The sequence below is a fragment of the Daucus carota genome, chromosome 1 (genome assembly GCF_001625215.2).
Source record: "Daucus carota subsp. sativus chromosome 1, DH1 v3.0, whole genome shotgun sequence".
NCBI lineage: Eukaryota > Viridiplantae > Streptophyta > Magnoliopsida > Apiales > Apiaceae > Daucus > Daucus carota.
The window spans coordinates 55,621,128-55,633,678 of NC_030381.2; the positions used below are offsets into that span (position 1 = coordinate 55,621,128).

The 12,551-nt window shown below is 35.3% G+C and overlaps 1 protein-coding gene and 1 long non-coding RNA gene across 3 annotated transcripts; both read right to left on the bottom strand.

The window, feature by feature from the left end:
• Window positions 1–1,939: 1,939 nt before the first annotated feature.
• Window positions 1,940–4,168, bottom strand: LOC108214683 (uncharacterized). The gene is made up of 2 exons (XR_010288290.1): window positions 3,864–4,168; window positions 1,940–2,773 (listed from the first exon to the last, which is right to left on the bottom strand). It is a non-coding gene; the product is annotated as an uncharacterized LOC108214683 (long non-coding RNA).
• Window positions 4,169–6,178: 2,010 nt separating this feature from the next.
• Window positions 6,179–9,729, bottom strand: LOC108214949 (uncharacterized). Of its 2 annotated transcripts, XR_001805839.2 has the most exons (3): window positions 9,438–9,729; window positions 7,420–9,286; window positions 6,179–6,592 (listed from the first exon to the last, which is right to left on the bottom strand). XR_001805839.2 is itself a non-coding variant. In XM_017387224.2 (2 exons), exon 2 carries the CDS (start codon window positions 9,265–9,267, stop codon window positions 7,474–7,476), a length of 1,794 nt encoding a protein of 597 aa, XP_017242713.1. In that variant the 5' UTR covers window positions 9,268–9,286; window positions 9,438–9,729; the 3' UTR covers window positions 7,313–7,473. The 2 variants fall into 2 exon arrangements, 1 of the variants encoding a protein (XP_017242713.1); XM_017387224.2 differs by lacking the exon at window positions 6,179–6,592 and having other exon boundaries at window positions 7,313–9,286.
• Between the last annotated feature and the right edge of the window lie 2,822 nt (window positions 9,730–12,551).

Sequence of the window (12,551 nt, forward strand, 5' to 3'; positions counted from 1 at the left end):
CTATTGATTTTTTTGTGAAATTTAAGTCTCTTCTGATTACAGAGACGGAGATTAGTATATTATTATTTTTGTTATTTTTAACTTTTACGAATTTAAGTTAAAAAATTGTCATATTTAAATATTCCTGCCTTGAAAATTTGTATATATGTGAATTATCTATGAATATTTTGATGTATTGATAAAAATTGTTGAAATTCGTAAACTATATGTATATTAATGTAGAAAGTAGGTTTCAAAAGGGGTTAATAGGCAAAATAATCACTGAACTCGTGGCCAACTTGCAGTTGGGTCATTGAACTCAAAAAGTTTGCAAATGGATCACAAAATTGGATTTAACTTGCAGTCAACTCACTAAACTAACAAATAGTTGCATTTAGGCCACTGTGTCGTTAAGTATCATTTGACTTTAACGGAATCCATTAAAAAAATGAAAAAGAACTTTCAAAAAAATATAAAAATTGATTTTTTTTAAAATCTTGAAAAAACTTTGAAAAAAATTTAAAAAATCGATTTTTTTTTTAAAAAAACTGAAAACTTAAAAAAATGAAACTTTTGAAAAACCTATAAAAAAAATATGGAAAATTTTAAAAAACTTCGAAAAAACCCAATTTTTTTGAAAACAATAAAAAAAATTGAAAATTCAAAAAATATATCAAAATTTCTGAAAATTAAAAAAGATGCATAATATTTTCCAAATTTCAAAAATTTTGAATTCTTAAAGTTTTTTCAAAATTTTCACATTTTTTTTAAAAACAAAATCAATTTTTGTATTTTCTTCAAAGTTTTTAATTTTTCTTAACAGATTCCGTTTAAATCAAGTGATATTTAACGGCGCAGTAACCTAAATGCAACCTTTTATTAGTTTACTAAGTTGACTTCAAATTAAATCTAGTTCTGTGATTCGTTTGCAAACTTTTTGAGTTGAGTGACCCAACTGCAAGTTGGCCATGAGTTTAGTGATCTTTTTGCCTATTACCCCGTTTCAAAAGTATCTACCCAACAATTTTGTCCTGGTTTAGTCCCTGACTAGATGGATTTAACTTCACCAACTCCACAATATCAGTTTGCAACTGGAGTATATATTCTACATATCCTATATCCTTTTTAGCTAGGAAAATTCATGCTCTCTGACAATATAGGATACTGGATTCATGTTTAACTACTGTATTTCTGAAATCAGCAATGTATATTGTGCGTCATTCGTCAATAGTTCAAGTGCTGAGGAACAGCTTGAGCTTGTTTATCTAGCTGACAGCCAATCTGGAGGTGACTACTGCATGAAGAATTCTCTTCAACGAGCAAAAGTCCGAGGCTAAATGGTGGTCTGTGATCGAGGTATCAATGGAAGGGCAGAAAAAGGTCAAGTAGTGAAGGAAGCTGGCGGTGCTGCTATGATCCTAGCAAATACAGAGATAAATTACGACGAAGATTCTGTTGATGTCCATGTTCTGCCAGCCACATTGATAGGATTCACAGAATCCGTACAATTGAAAAAATATATTAGTTCTACAAGAAAACCTCGGGCTAAAATCATTTTTGGGGGAACTAGCATTGGAAAATCAAGAGCACCAGCTGTAGCTCAGTTTTCGTCGAGGGGTCCAAGTTTTATGGACCCTTCCATTCTGAAACCAGATATGATAGCTCCAGGGGTCAACATCATCTCGGCTTGGCCTCAAAACTTGGGCCCCGCTGGGATTCCAGAGGATTCTAGAAGAGTGAACTTCACTATCATGTCAGGGACTTCCATGGCTTGCCCTCATGTATGGCTTGCCCTCATGTAAGTGGGCTCACATAACTGACCATTCAGGAAGGCAGATCATGGATGGGGATCAGCCTGCAGGGCTGTTTGCAATTGGAGCTGGACACTTAAATCCAACAAAAGCCATCAGTTCTGGACTGATATACGACATCAGCCCAAACGACATTAACAAGACAGAAATTTAACAAGACAATGCCATTGAAGGAAATTAAAAAATTTACATACTGAAGAAGTTCAAATATGCATATCTAGCTTTATTGAACAACAGAAGATATCATCTTCAAATCTTCAAAGTTGAACCAAACAGATCTACTTTATAAGTATTGAACAGCGGTCACATATTCTCACAATAGGAAGGCAACTAGCTATTACAAAGCACTGATTTAAACAGATCTCCCAGTGTAGGTCTAAACTATCATATGCAGTTTCAACAGATATCAAAATCCTCAACAAATCAATTCAATTGGGGAACGGAAATTGATGCGCCGGAGTTAAAAGGGTGTTAGCACCCTCCCCGGTCACCACATAGATCAGCAAATTGGCATTAGCAAGCAAATGAATTAGCATATTCCGAGTTTCAACTGGAAGATCGTCGCTGATACACACTGAGCCCATCCATCCATATGCATCACGCAAGTGTACTGCATACGTCGCGGTACCCCAATTATCAACCTCCAAAAAAGATGCATCAATCAAATGATTCTGAAAATTTGCTTGCACCCTACCCATAGCATGTTCACGATATGCTCTTCTTCTATTTAGCTCAGCCAGTCGGTTTTTCACTTGTGCTAGCAAGGAATTTAGGTCAGATAGCACTGCAAAGTGCCCAGGAGTGTCTGCAAACATCAGTTGCAATGTCTGGAATCCGATGTTTGCCTTCTGCTGCATCAAGTTGGCAATTTCCTGAGCTTCAGCACCAGCATTCACATTAAAGATATTCATGATATTCCTCATCTTCAGCAAATACCTCATGTTTGCCCGCTCATATGGATCGTTCAGAACAACAGCTTCCATCTGAAAATTTTATAAACCCTATTAGTAAAAACAATATTCAAATATTCAAATCGATAGTTGACAAACAATATTCAAATATCCCTACAAATAGACGCACAATATAACAAAACTGAATCCAAGAAATTACAGCGTCTTACTTACAAATCGACCCGACCCAACCGACCCAACAGTTTTACCCAATTAATAAAAAAAATCTCATTTCAAGAAAATAACACTGGACTACTAGACAAGAAAAAGGAAAAACCTAATGCACCAACAGTAATCAGAACCCAGAACCCACATCAAAAGCCAATCAACTCCTCCAAAGATCAAACATTACAACCCGACCCCCGACCCAACAAACTCACAAATCAACAAAATAACACAAACCCACATCAATTAAGCTCAATTAAACACAACCCACATCTGATCACAGGACCTTAATCCTAACAGTTTTACCCAATTAATCAAAAAAATCTCATTTCAAGAAAATAACACTGGACTACTAGACAAGAAAAAGGAAAAACCTAATGCACCAACAGTAATCAGAACCCAGAACCCACATCAAAAGCCAATCAACTCCTCCAAAGATCAAACATTACGACCCGACCCGACCCAACCGACCCAACAAACTCACAAATCAACAAAATAACACAAACCCGCATCAATTAAGCTCAATTAAACACAACCCATTACAAATCAAGAAAATCAAAGAAAACTCGTACCTCTGATCACAGGACCTTAACCCTAACAGTTTTACCCAATTAATCAAAAAAATCTCATTTCAAGAAAATAACACTTGACTACTAGACAAGAAAAAATCTCATTTCAAGAAAATAACACTTGACTACTAGACAAGAAAAAGGAAAAACCTAATGCACCAACAGTAATCAGAACCCAGAACCCACATCAAAAGCCAATCAACTCCTCCAAAGATCAAACATTACGACCCGACCCAACACTCAATTATTCAAACTTTACATCAAATCAACCCATCAAGAACAAAACCAAACTCACAAATCAACAAAATAACACAAACCCACATCAATTAAGCTCAATTTGGACCCAGTAACAAGACTTACAAATCAAGAAAATCAAAGAAAACTCGTACCTCTGATCACAGGACCTTTAGAATGTGTCACAAAATGTGGAGGGGTTTTAACGTCTACGGATGGATGAGTCTGTGTCTGTATAGATTTATATATATAATGAGAGGAGGGTTGGGTGATATAACACAACTCGTACCTCTGATCACAGGACCTTTAAAATGTGGAAGGGTTTTATCGTCTACAATGGATGGATATATATAATGAGAGGAGGGTTGGGTGATATAACACGACGAAGAAGTTCTTGTGAGATTACAAGGCGGACTGAAACAGTTTGAAATAATTTAACAAAAAGATTTTCGATATCTATTTAAATGTTTTAGTTTCAGATACTATGAAAAATAGTATTGTTGTGTATTTCAATAAACTCAAGTATTAACAATTTCACAAATATTAATAAATTCAATTAATACCATATCTATGCATAAATGAAATTTACCAGGCCTTTAAAATTTGTATAATCTAACAAAGTTGAAATAAAATCTTGTAAAATTCATATTAAAGTACAAAATTTATAAAATCTCACTAATTTTGAAATACTCCTTTTTCCCTTTTTACATGTCTATTTTGACTTTTAACTAGTCAAATGGACTAAATTCACATGTATCATGTAATTAAAAAATAATAAGAATTATATTATTAGAAAGTATATTTTGTCTATTTTAATAAATAATTTTCAGATTTTAAAATTAATGAATAAATAATTTAAACTACTATTTAGTCAATAATTAGTCAAATTTTTCGAAAATTAAAATTTACATATAAGAAGGGACGAGAGTAATTTCTTAATACCATGATACATATGGGCACAAAAACATCTTATAATTATTTTTTTTCAAGAAATCATCCATTTCCATTTTCTTTTGGAGTAAAAGTTGTTCTTCATTGAATCATCAAACAATCCACAATACAGGGGGTGTTTGGAAATTAGAGATTTGAGATAAAATTAGAGGTTTTAAGTATTTTAGAGGTTTGACCATTTCAATCCGCTAATGTTAATGTTTGGTAGTTAGCGGATTGAAATAGAAGTTTAAACTCAAAAAGCTAGTTTGAGGAGCTTTTAGGGTTAGCGGTTTGGGCATGTGTCACAAAAGCTCATCAAACAGCTATTTACCAAACAGTTTTACAAAAAACCGCTAATTCAATCCGCTAGTCAAAACATCTATTTAAATCAGCTAGTCAAAACATCTAATTCAATCCGCTAACAGCTTATTCTCAAACAGGGCCTATCCTTAACAAAAACCATACACTAGGAATTTTGGCAAGCTTATGTGCCACCTTATTTGCTTGCTTTCTGACAAAATCTATCAACACCTCTACTAGACTACTAATCATAGATTTGCATAGAGCAACTCCAATACACCCACTCCTTACCTATATTTAGTCTACATGGACAATATTTGAGGATTGAGAACAAATAACACAACTCCAACGCAACTCCCTATCCCTCATTTATTTTAGGTGAGAGAAAGTTCAACCCCTTATTTGAGGGATGAAAAAGCAAACCCCTATATTCTCCATGTCATCACCAGCTCATATATCCTCTTGTTTTTCTGTCATTTTCCGCTGCAATTTCTCTCTCTATTTCAGTTGCATATGTGAATTTGAAATATAAGGGATCAATATAGGGAATACCATTGGAGCAAAACAACTTTTTGGTCCCCTATATTTTAGGTAACCATTATTATATAATATTTTAGGGGTTGAAAATAGGAAATTGCATTGGGCTTGCTCTTGCACCAGGTTGGTCGAGCAGATCGGTGTTGTCTCCTTATTGCGTTGACGCATAATTGTGAATCGCTCTCTCAATGGTCTGCAGACCCTGGAAGATGGTTTATCTATGAAAGAGCCTCGATTTTTAAGAATGATTACAAAATTTTTGATAATCTCAATAAAATATTACAAAATTTTTAAGAATGATTTACTGGTCGAATGTCCAGAGATTTATAAAGATAATTAAAAAGTCATGATTAGATATACTCAAATTTAATATATTTATAAAATCTAAATTAAATACATTTGGATAGCTGGTTTAAGAAATTGCTAATTTGGCAAAAAACAAATATATTGCTAAAGAAATACTTGGAATACTTGCATTAGCTGTTTCCAATCATGTACAACTAAACCAAACGGAGAAGTTAATGAAACTAAGAGCATCTCCAACCACATTAGCAAAAAAGATTAGCTAAAATATAATAAAATATAAGTTTGCTAAGTTATGGATAACCACAAATGTGTTTTACTCCAACCATGTTAGCTAAAATTGATAGCTATATTTAAAAATAATATTCTATCATTGATTTTCACCCAAAAAAGTATGAAACTGGTGGGAAGGTGTGGGGGAGGGGAGATGGAAAATGGAGGGAGATGACGTGGATCACCTTACAGATCTATAGCGGATTGTAAATATGGAGAACCAAGTCTGATTATCTAAAAGTTTTTTTAGTTACAGACATGGGTTGGAGAGGGTTTTTTGTTTTTTCATTAGCTATATGTTCTGCCACGTTGGATATAGCTAACAGTTTAGTACTGGTTGGAGATGCTCTAAGCTGCCATGTGCTTGCAGAGTTGCAGTCTTGCACCACCATAATGCAGTCAGTTTCCACTTTCCACCAAAACTTTGTTCCAATGCTTCGATTTTATCCGGCTTAAAGCTTCTTGAAGGCTAACGCTTCTGCTAGCTCCGCTGTTACAACCCCAGAATGACTCGCCACCCTGGCTCCCATCATCCTGCCTGAGTGATCCCAAGCAACACATCCTTATCAAAACTATTCTCATATAAAAACGATTAATACTTTTAATATCATTTCCATGGCTTAAAGGCACGTAACAGATAATTTCAAGAGATGGCATTGTTATTATGGCTCCATAGTGATGATTCAATAACTCAACAGCGAGCAATGAGCAAGGTGACAGGCTCAAAAGTCAAAACAAGAAGGTAGACATGGCACAGTGGGACTGGGACTGGGACAGGACTAAAGTCATAAATGATTCTGGTCAAGTGTCTGCATGAAGCATAAGACCGGGGATACGCTGGACCTGCTAATGCAAGGGTCATGCAGTTAAGTGTTTACTTGTTATCCATGAGATCAACAAGATTTCATGAAGTACATGTCAATTGCCAAATATTTCAAGACATTTTCCAGTCGCTGCTCATTCAGAGGTCTAGCCAAATACTAGAGTATTAAAGGGAATTTGATCAGTATCTTGGCACATAGCTAGCTTAACAATCCTAGATATATGTTTAACAAATAAGAGATGGTTAACGACCTAAACATAACAAAGTTAGGACATTTAAGCAGACATTAGCATATATTGAATGCTGGATATAACTATAAAGCTTTCTTTGGCAGTTCAGAGAACTAGTTCACGATTTTACATGTAGATGTAATTTGCAAAAGAAAGACAGTCTCAAACCAGAAGGAAGAAGATATAAATCCTACAAATGAGACAATTCTTGAACTTTCAAATGTCAATTAAGACAGATGACTTATATTTTAAAAAAAATGATAGTATGAAGAAAAGCATGCAAATGTTGATTATATCAAATACACAACAAACCTTTTAAATATAAAGTGAAACAGTTGATCTAAATAAGCTTTTAAGTGACTTCCTTCACCAAAGCTTCTCTGTTAACCTAATCATGAATGAATTTACAGCAACTGCATCCAAAACCAGCCACGAGGATTCAAATAGCTCATGAAAGAACTCAGCTCCAGTCTCCTCAGCAGCATTTCTGAAAGCAATCCCGAATGCATTCCCTTGGATTGCCCCAAGTCGAGGCTTCCCACAAACTCCAACCATCAGTACCTTAGTTCTCTCATGAGTATAGCAAACACATATCAGAGGTTTCAACGTTGCTCCCTTCTCCCGCAAAGCATCCATTAGAAAGTACCCGAATTTTGTCAAAGCCTGAGGATATCCCAAAAGTTTTGCGTCAGATGAATCTTCAAGTTTTACCCACCTGAATTTACTACCACTTCGGATTGAACCCTTCCTAGTAATAGCTGTGCTTCCTTGTCTAAGAATTGCCCTTTGTATCTTGATAGCATGTTGCATTCCACTGGCCAGCATATCAAGTTTGTTTAAGGACAAGGAATCATATGCCACCCCGAACTGTTTGGAAGCACAAGAGCCATCTGATTCTACTGAAGACTCTAAGAGGGCTGTAACTCCGTACACAACATCAGCTGCAGATATCTTTGAACTATACCCATGTAAAAGCAAGAAACCTCGATAGTAAAAATCAGTAAGGCCGTACTCAGGAAGAAAATGCTCAAACATACCCTTCATTTTACGCTTGATCTCAATGCTCATGTACTGAAATTTCTGTTTGCACTCTTCAAGAGAAAATCCCATTTGAGCAAGAAGCAGCATAAGCTTTTTCATCCCATTGTCATTCCACGTCTTCAATTTGGTCGCCATGTATGAAGAGCACAGCATTGAATCAAACAAATTCCATTCTTGTAACAACATCAGCCTTGGCTCATCTTCATATGCAATTCTTGAAGCATCTGGTGCAGAAACCTTTGTTCCATCCTTAAGAGTCACTGTATGAACACCATCCAAATTCCCAGAACTATTAATATGCTGTTCAAGCTCCATGACCCCAGCTTGGTATCTTTCATTTGTCAACCTCTCATGAACAAACTGATCAGTCAAAGCAACACAAGCCAACCACAGCAACTCATTAGTATTCTTTCTCGAAAGATGAGACAATTCATACATTAAACACCCAGACGGCTTTCCATGAAAAGTACCCATATAATAATACTCTTTCTTCAACTTCCTATAAAGCTTAACCGGATCTTTCTCCCCTTCATCCGAAACCCTCCTCTTCTTCCTATTCCCACCCCCCTCTTCCTCCTCCCCATCACTCCCATCCTCATCATCACTATTCTCCTCATCCTCCTCAATATCATCATCACTATCCAAATCACCCGCATTAGCCAAAGCCGACACATCAAAATCATACGCCAAATCAGCCTGATGCTCATCATCCCTTGTATACAGCACCACAACCCTCTCATTCAAATCACTCAAATTATGCAAATGAATGGGCCTATGACTATCCACAACAAAAACCCGTGCCATCGGACCCACATCAAGAACCCTCCTCAAATCCCTATGACACCCCCAATTAATCAACAAAATCGTAACAAACTCACCCTCTTCCACACTACTCAAACTAGACCCTGCATACTTATGGATCTCCTTAAACGTCGAAACAGGATAACACGCATACCTTACCGAATCAGATTCAAGAACATGGCCAATAATCTTTAAAGCACAAAGCGAATCAACATCAGAGGTCGAAGGGAATATAAGTAAAGGAGTGTTGGAAGCTGAAGATAATGCAGACTGGCGCAATTTGGAGTAGAAAGTTTCGATATTTTGCTCTCTCACCATGATTAATCGGAAAGGGCTCCTGTAAAATTCAATCAATTATCAAAATCTAACACCAAAACATCAACAGCTCATGTAAAAACATATTAAAACCCCTAAACACATCTAAAATCCTTACATAAATGCAATTGGGATCGTAATAAAAGAGCAATTGAAACGGATTAGAGAGTTACCTGGGTAGATTGATTAAGGATTGGTCTAATCTGAAGATCTCTCCCAGTCTCTGCCAATCTCTCCCGATCTCTCTCACTCTCTCGCTGTCTCTCTCACTCGCTCTCAGACAGCGTGTATGTTTGTGTGGGATAACAGAAAAGAGAGAATATAAATGTATGAATTTCGAAATGATGGGGGATATTATGAGTGAAAATTTAAAATTTTGAGGTGCCGCGAAATATTGGCGGTGAAAGAGGTGCTATAAAGTTTAGGTTATTGGAGATCTGTTTTTCAAAGACGTTGACAACATCCAACCAAACAGAGCTTTCACACCTGTAAATTGATTTGCAACATGAACAACCTATTTCCTTTTTAACAAGCAAAATTATAAACTTATAAAATGGATTATTATAAATAAAATATACACAAAGTCTTCTTTGCATGTTTTTTTTAAAGATTAACTTTTGTGTTGGCGCAAAATATTTTTGATCTGTAATAAATAAATGTATGCAATGTTTTTGTATGATTTTATTGTCAGATTATATGATGATTAATAAAGTGATGAAACAAACGGCCATATCTTAATTATGAAATAAATAAATGATTCAATGTTTGTTTTTACATGTATATGTGTGTGACAGTAAATTAGAATAATCATGAATATTCGAATTTTTCGTAAGTCTCAGTTATCATTAAAATATAGAAGATCCATCTTTTAAGTTTTTCAAAGTTCAATCACATTGAATCAAATCATATTTTTGACGATATTTTAGATTTATAGTAAGATGATAAAATTAAATATAGTTATGCTAATTAATGTTTGATATCTAATGTGTTTATGCCGGATTTAATTTATATACGACATAATCCTTCGATGCAGATTGAAGATCGAATCGAATTTTATTAACGATTGAACAATCACATCATCATGTTCAATCACATCATCACGGTTGATAAATGAAGTTATGAAACAAAAATGACATATATTTATCAAAAAAAAGACATATATTAAATATGTAATAAAAATGTTAGAGTTTGGTCGGTCTAATTTGAAACATTACATATATACTAGCTTTATAGTCCGTGCGAGGCACGGGCATGCTCTAAACATCTCTATATTTAAGTTTATACGGTTTTTTTTTGTGTTTTGAAAATGTAAGGTAATGCGGAACAACCAAAAAAACATCTATCAAAGTGGATTAAAAAAATTCACCACAAACCAGTTGCTAGATGATGCCTCTGAAAGAAAATTAACGGAGAACTGATCATGTGACAACCTGGGTCAAATCCCGAGCCTTTTCTGAAAATCGGGTCAAGTCCCAAATTCCGGATCCGAAAATAAGCCGAACTAAACTGGCTCAATTGCAACAACTTGGGTAAACCACAAGCCCACCACAGGCCCCCAAAAGATCATGATTTGTTGGTGCAATTGGTAGTAGTACTTATGCTTATAAACTGAACAAACATACTCACTCTTCTCGATGTGGGACTGGGGTGTTACAAACTCCCCCACTTAAATTTCTGACATCCTCGTCAGGTCGAAACGGATAGCCCATAGACCCAGATCGAACCTCTCTAGCCATTGTGGGATAATACCAGCTGGCTTCGTGTCCCCGCCTCCGGATCTCTATCCATTGCGGGATAATACTACCAGCCTTCGTGTCCCCACCTCCGGCAACTTGACGAATCGAACTTTCGAGAGCCTGGCTCTGAATACCATATGTGACAACCCGGGTCAAATCCCGAGTCTTTTCCGAAAATCGGGTCAAGTCCCGAATTCCGGATCCGAAAATAAGCCGAAATAAACTGGCCCAATTGCACAACTTGGGTAAACCACAAACCCACCACAGGCCCCCAAAAGATCATGATTTGTTGGTGCAATTGATAGTAGTACTTATGCTTATAAACTGAACAAATATACTCACTCTTCTCGATGTGGGACTGGGGTAGGGGTGTACGCGGGCCGGGTTGGTCCGGTTTTAATTTTTTATCGACCCAACCTATTAAATTCGGTTTGCTAATTTTCGAACCCAACCCATTAAAATTAATTTATAACACAACCCAATTTGTCATACTTCGGGTTGGGTTGGTTTGGGTCGGGTTGACGGGTTACTAACTACTAAATCGTGGTTTAAAAATTGCTATACAACCTATAAATTATAGAGCATTAAAACAATTTCAGACTTTTAAAGAATAGTAGTTTCACTATCGAACTCTCAAAGGCAAGTAGACGAATGAAAAAGATGCAAGGAAGATATTTTAAAGGCAACTCGAGGAAAGATACCAATGTTATAATTCAATTTTATCACACTAATGTTATAATTTCAATTGGGTAGTTATATTATATATATATATATATATATATATATATATATATATACAATTTTGTTAGATATATATTATTTATATAATGTATTTTTATTAAAATACCCTCGGGTTGGGTTGGGTTGGGTTGGCCAAATAAAATCTAAAACCATACCCAACCCATTAAAATCGGGTTGGAGCCGATTCAACCCAATTAAAAAACGGTTTAAAATTTTCGGTTTGGTTCGGCCGAAAATAGGGCCGGTTTGGGTCGGTTTAAACAGTTTGGGCAACCCATGTACACCCCTAGACTGGGGTGTTACCGATCATATTTTATACAATACTGTGAAATAATCTACCGACAACTAAACTACAACTACACTAAACCAAATCAGCATGATCAGAACCCTTAACATTCATGTATGAACCCTTAACATTCATGCATATAGAAATTCATAAAACAATTACTGATCTGAATGCATTAGTTTGATGAATTAAATAAATTCTTACTAATCATAACATATAACTCGAGTTGTCTAAAATCAATTCTTTACTAATCATAACCACCTATAACACGATTTGCCTAACTGTATATTGGTTTACTCTTTGCTTTGAGTAACTTGGTAAATTCGTCGCAAAGAATATTTTTATTTCGAGTCTGTAGTTATTCGTAATTAATAATGTATAATGATGGATGAAGTGAATGATATTTATGAGTATTTTACAAATATTTTAAAGACACATTCATTCAAAATTATTATTTTATAATAATGTATTAGATATTATTATTAGTAAATATTACTCATGTATTTATTAGTAGTTATCAGTGT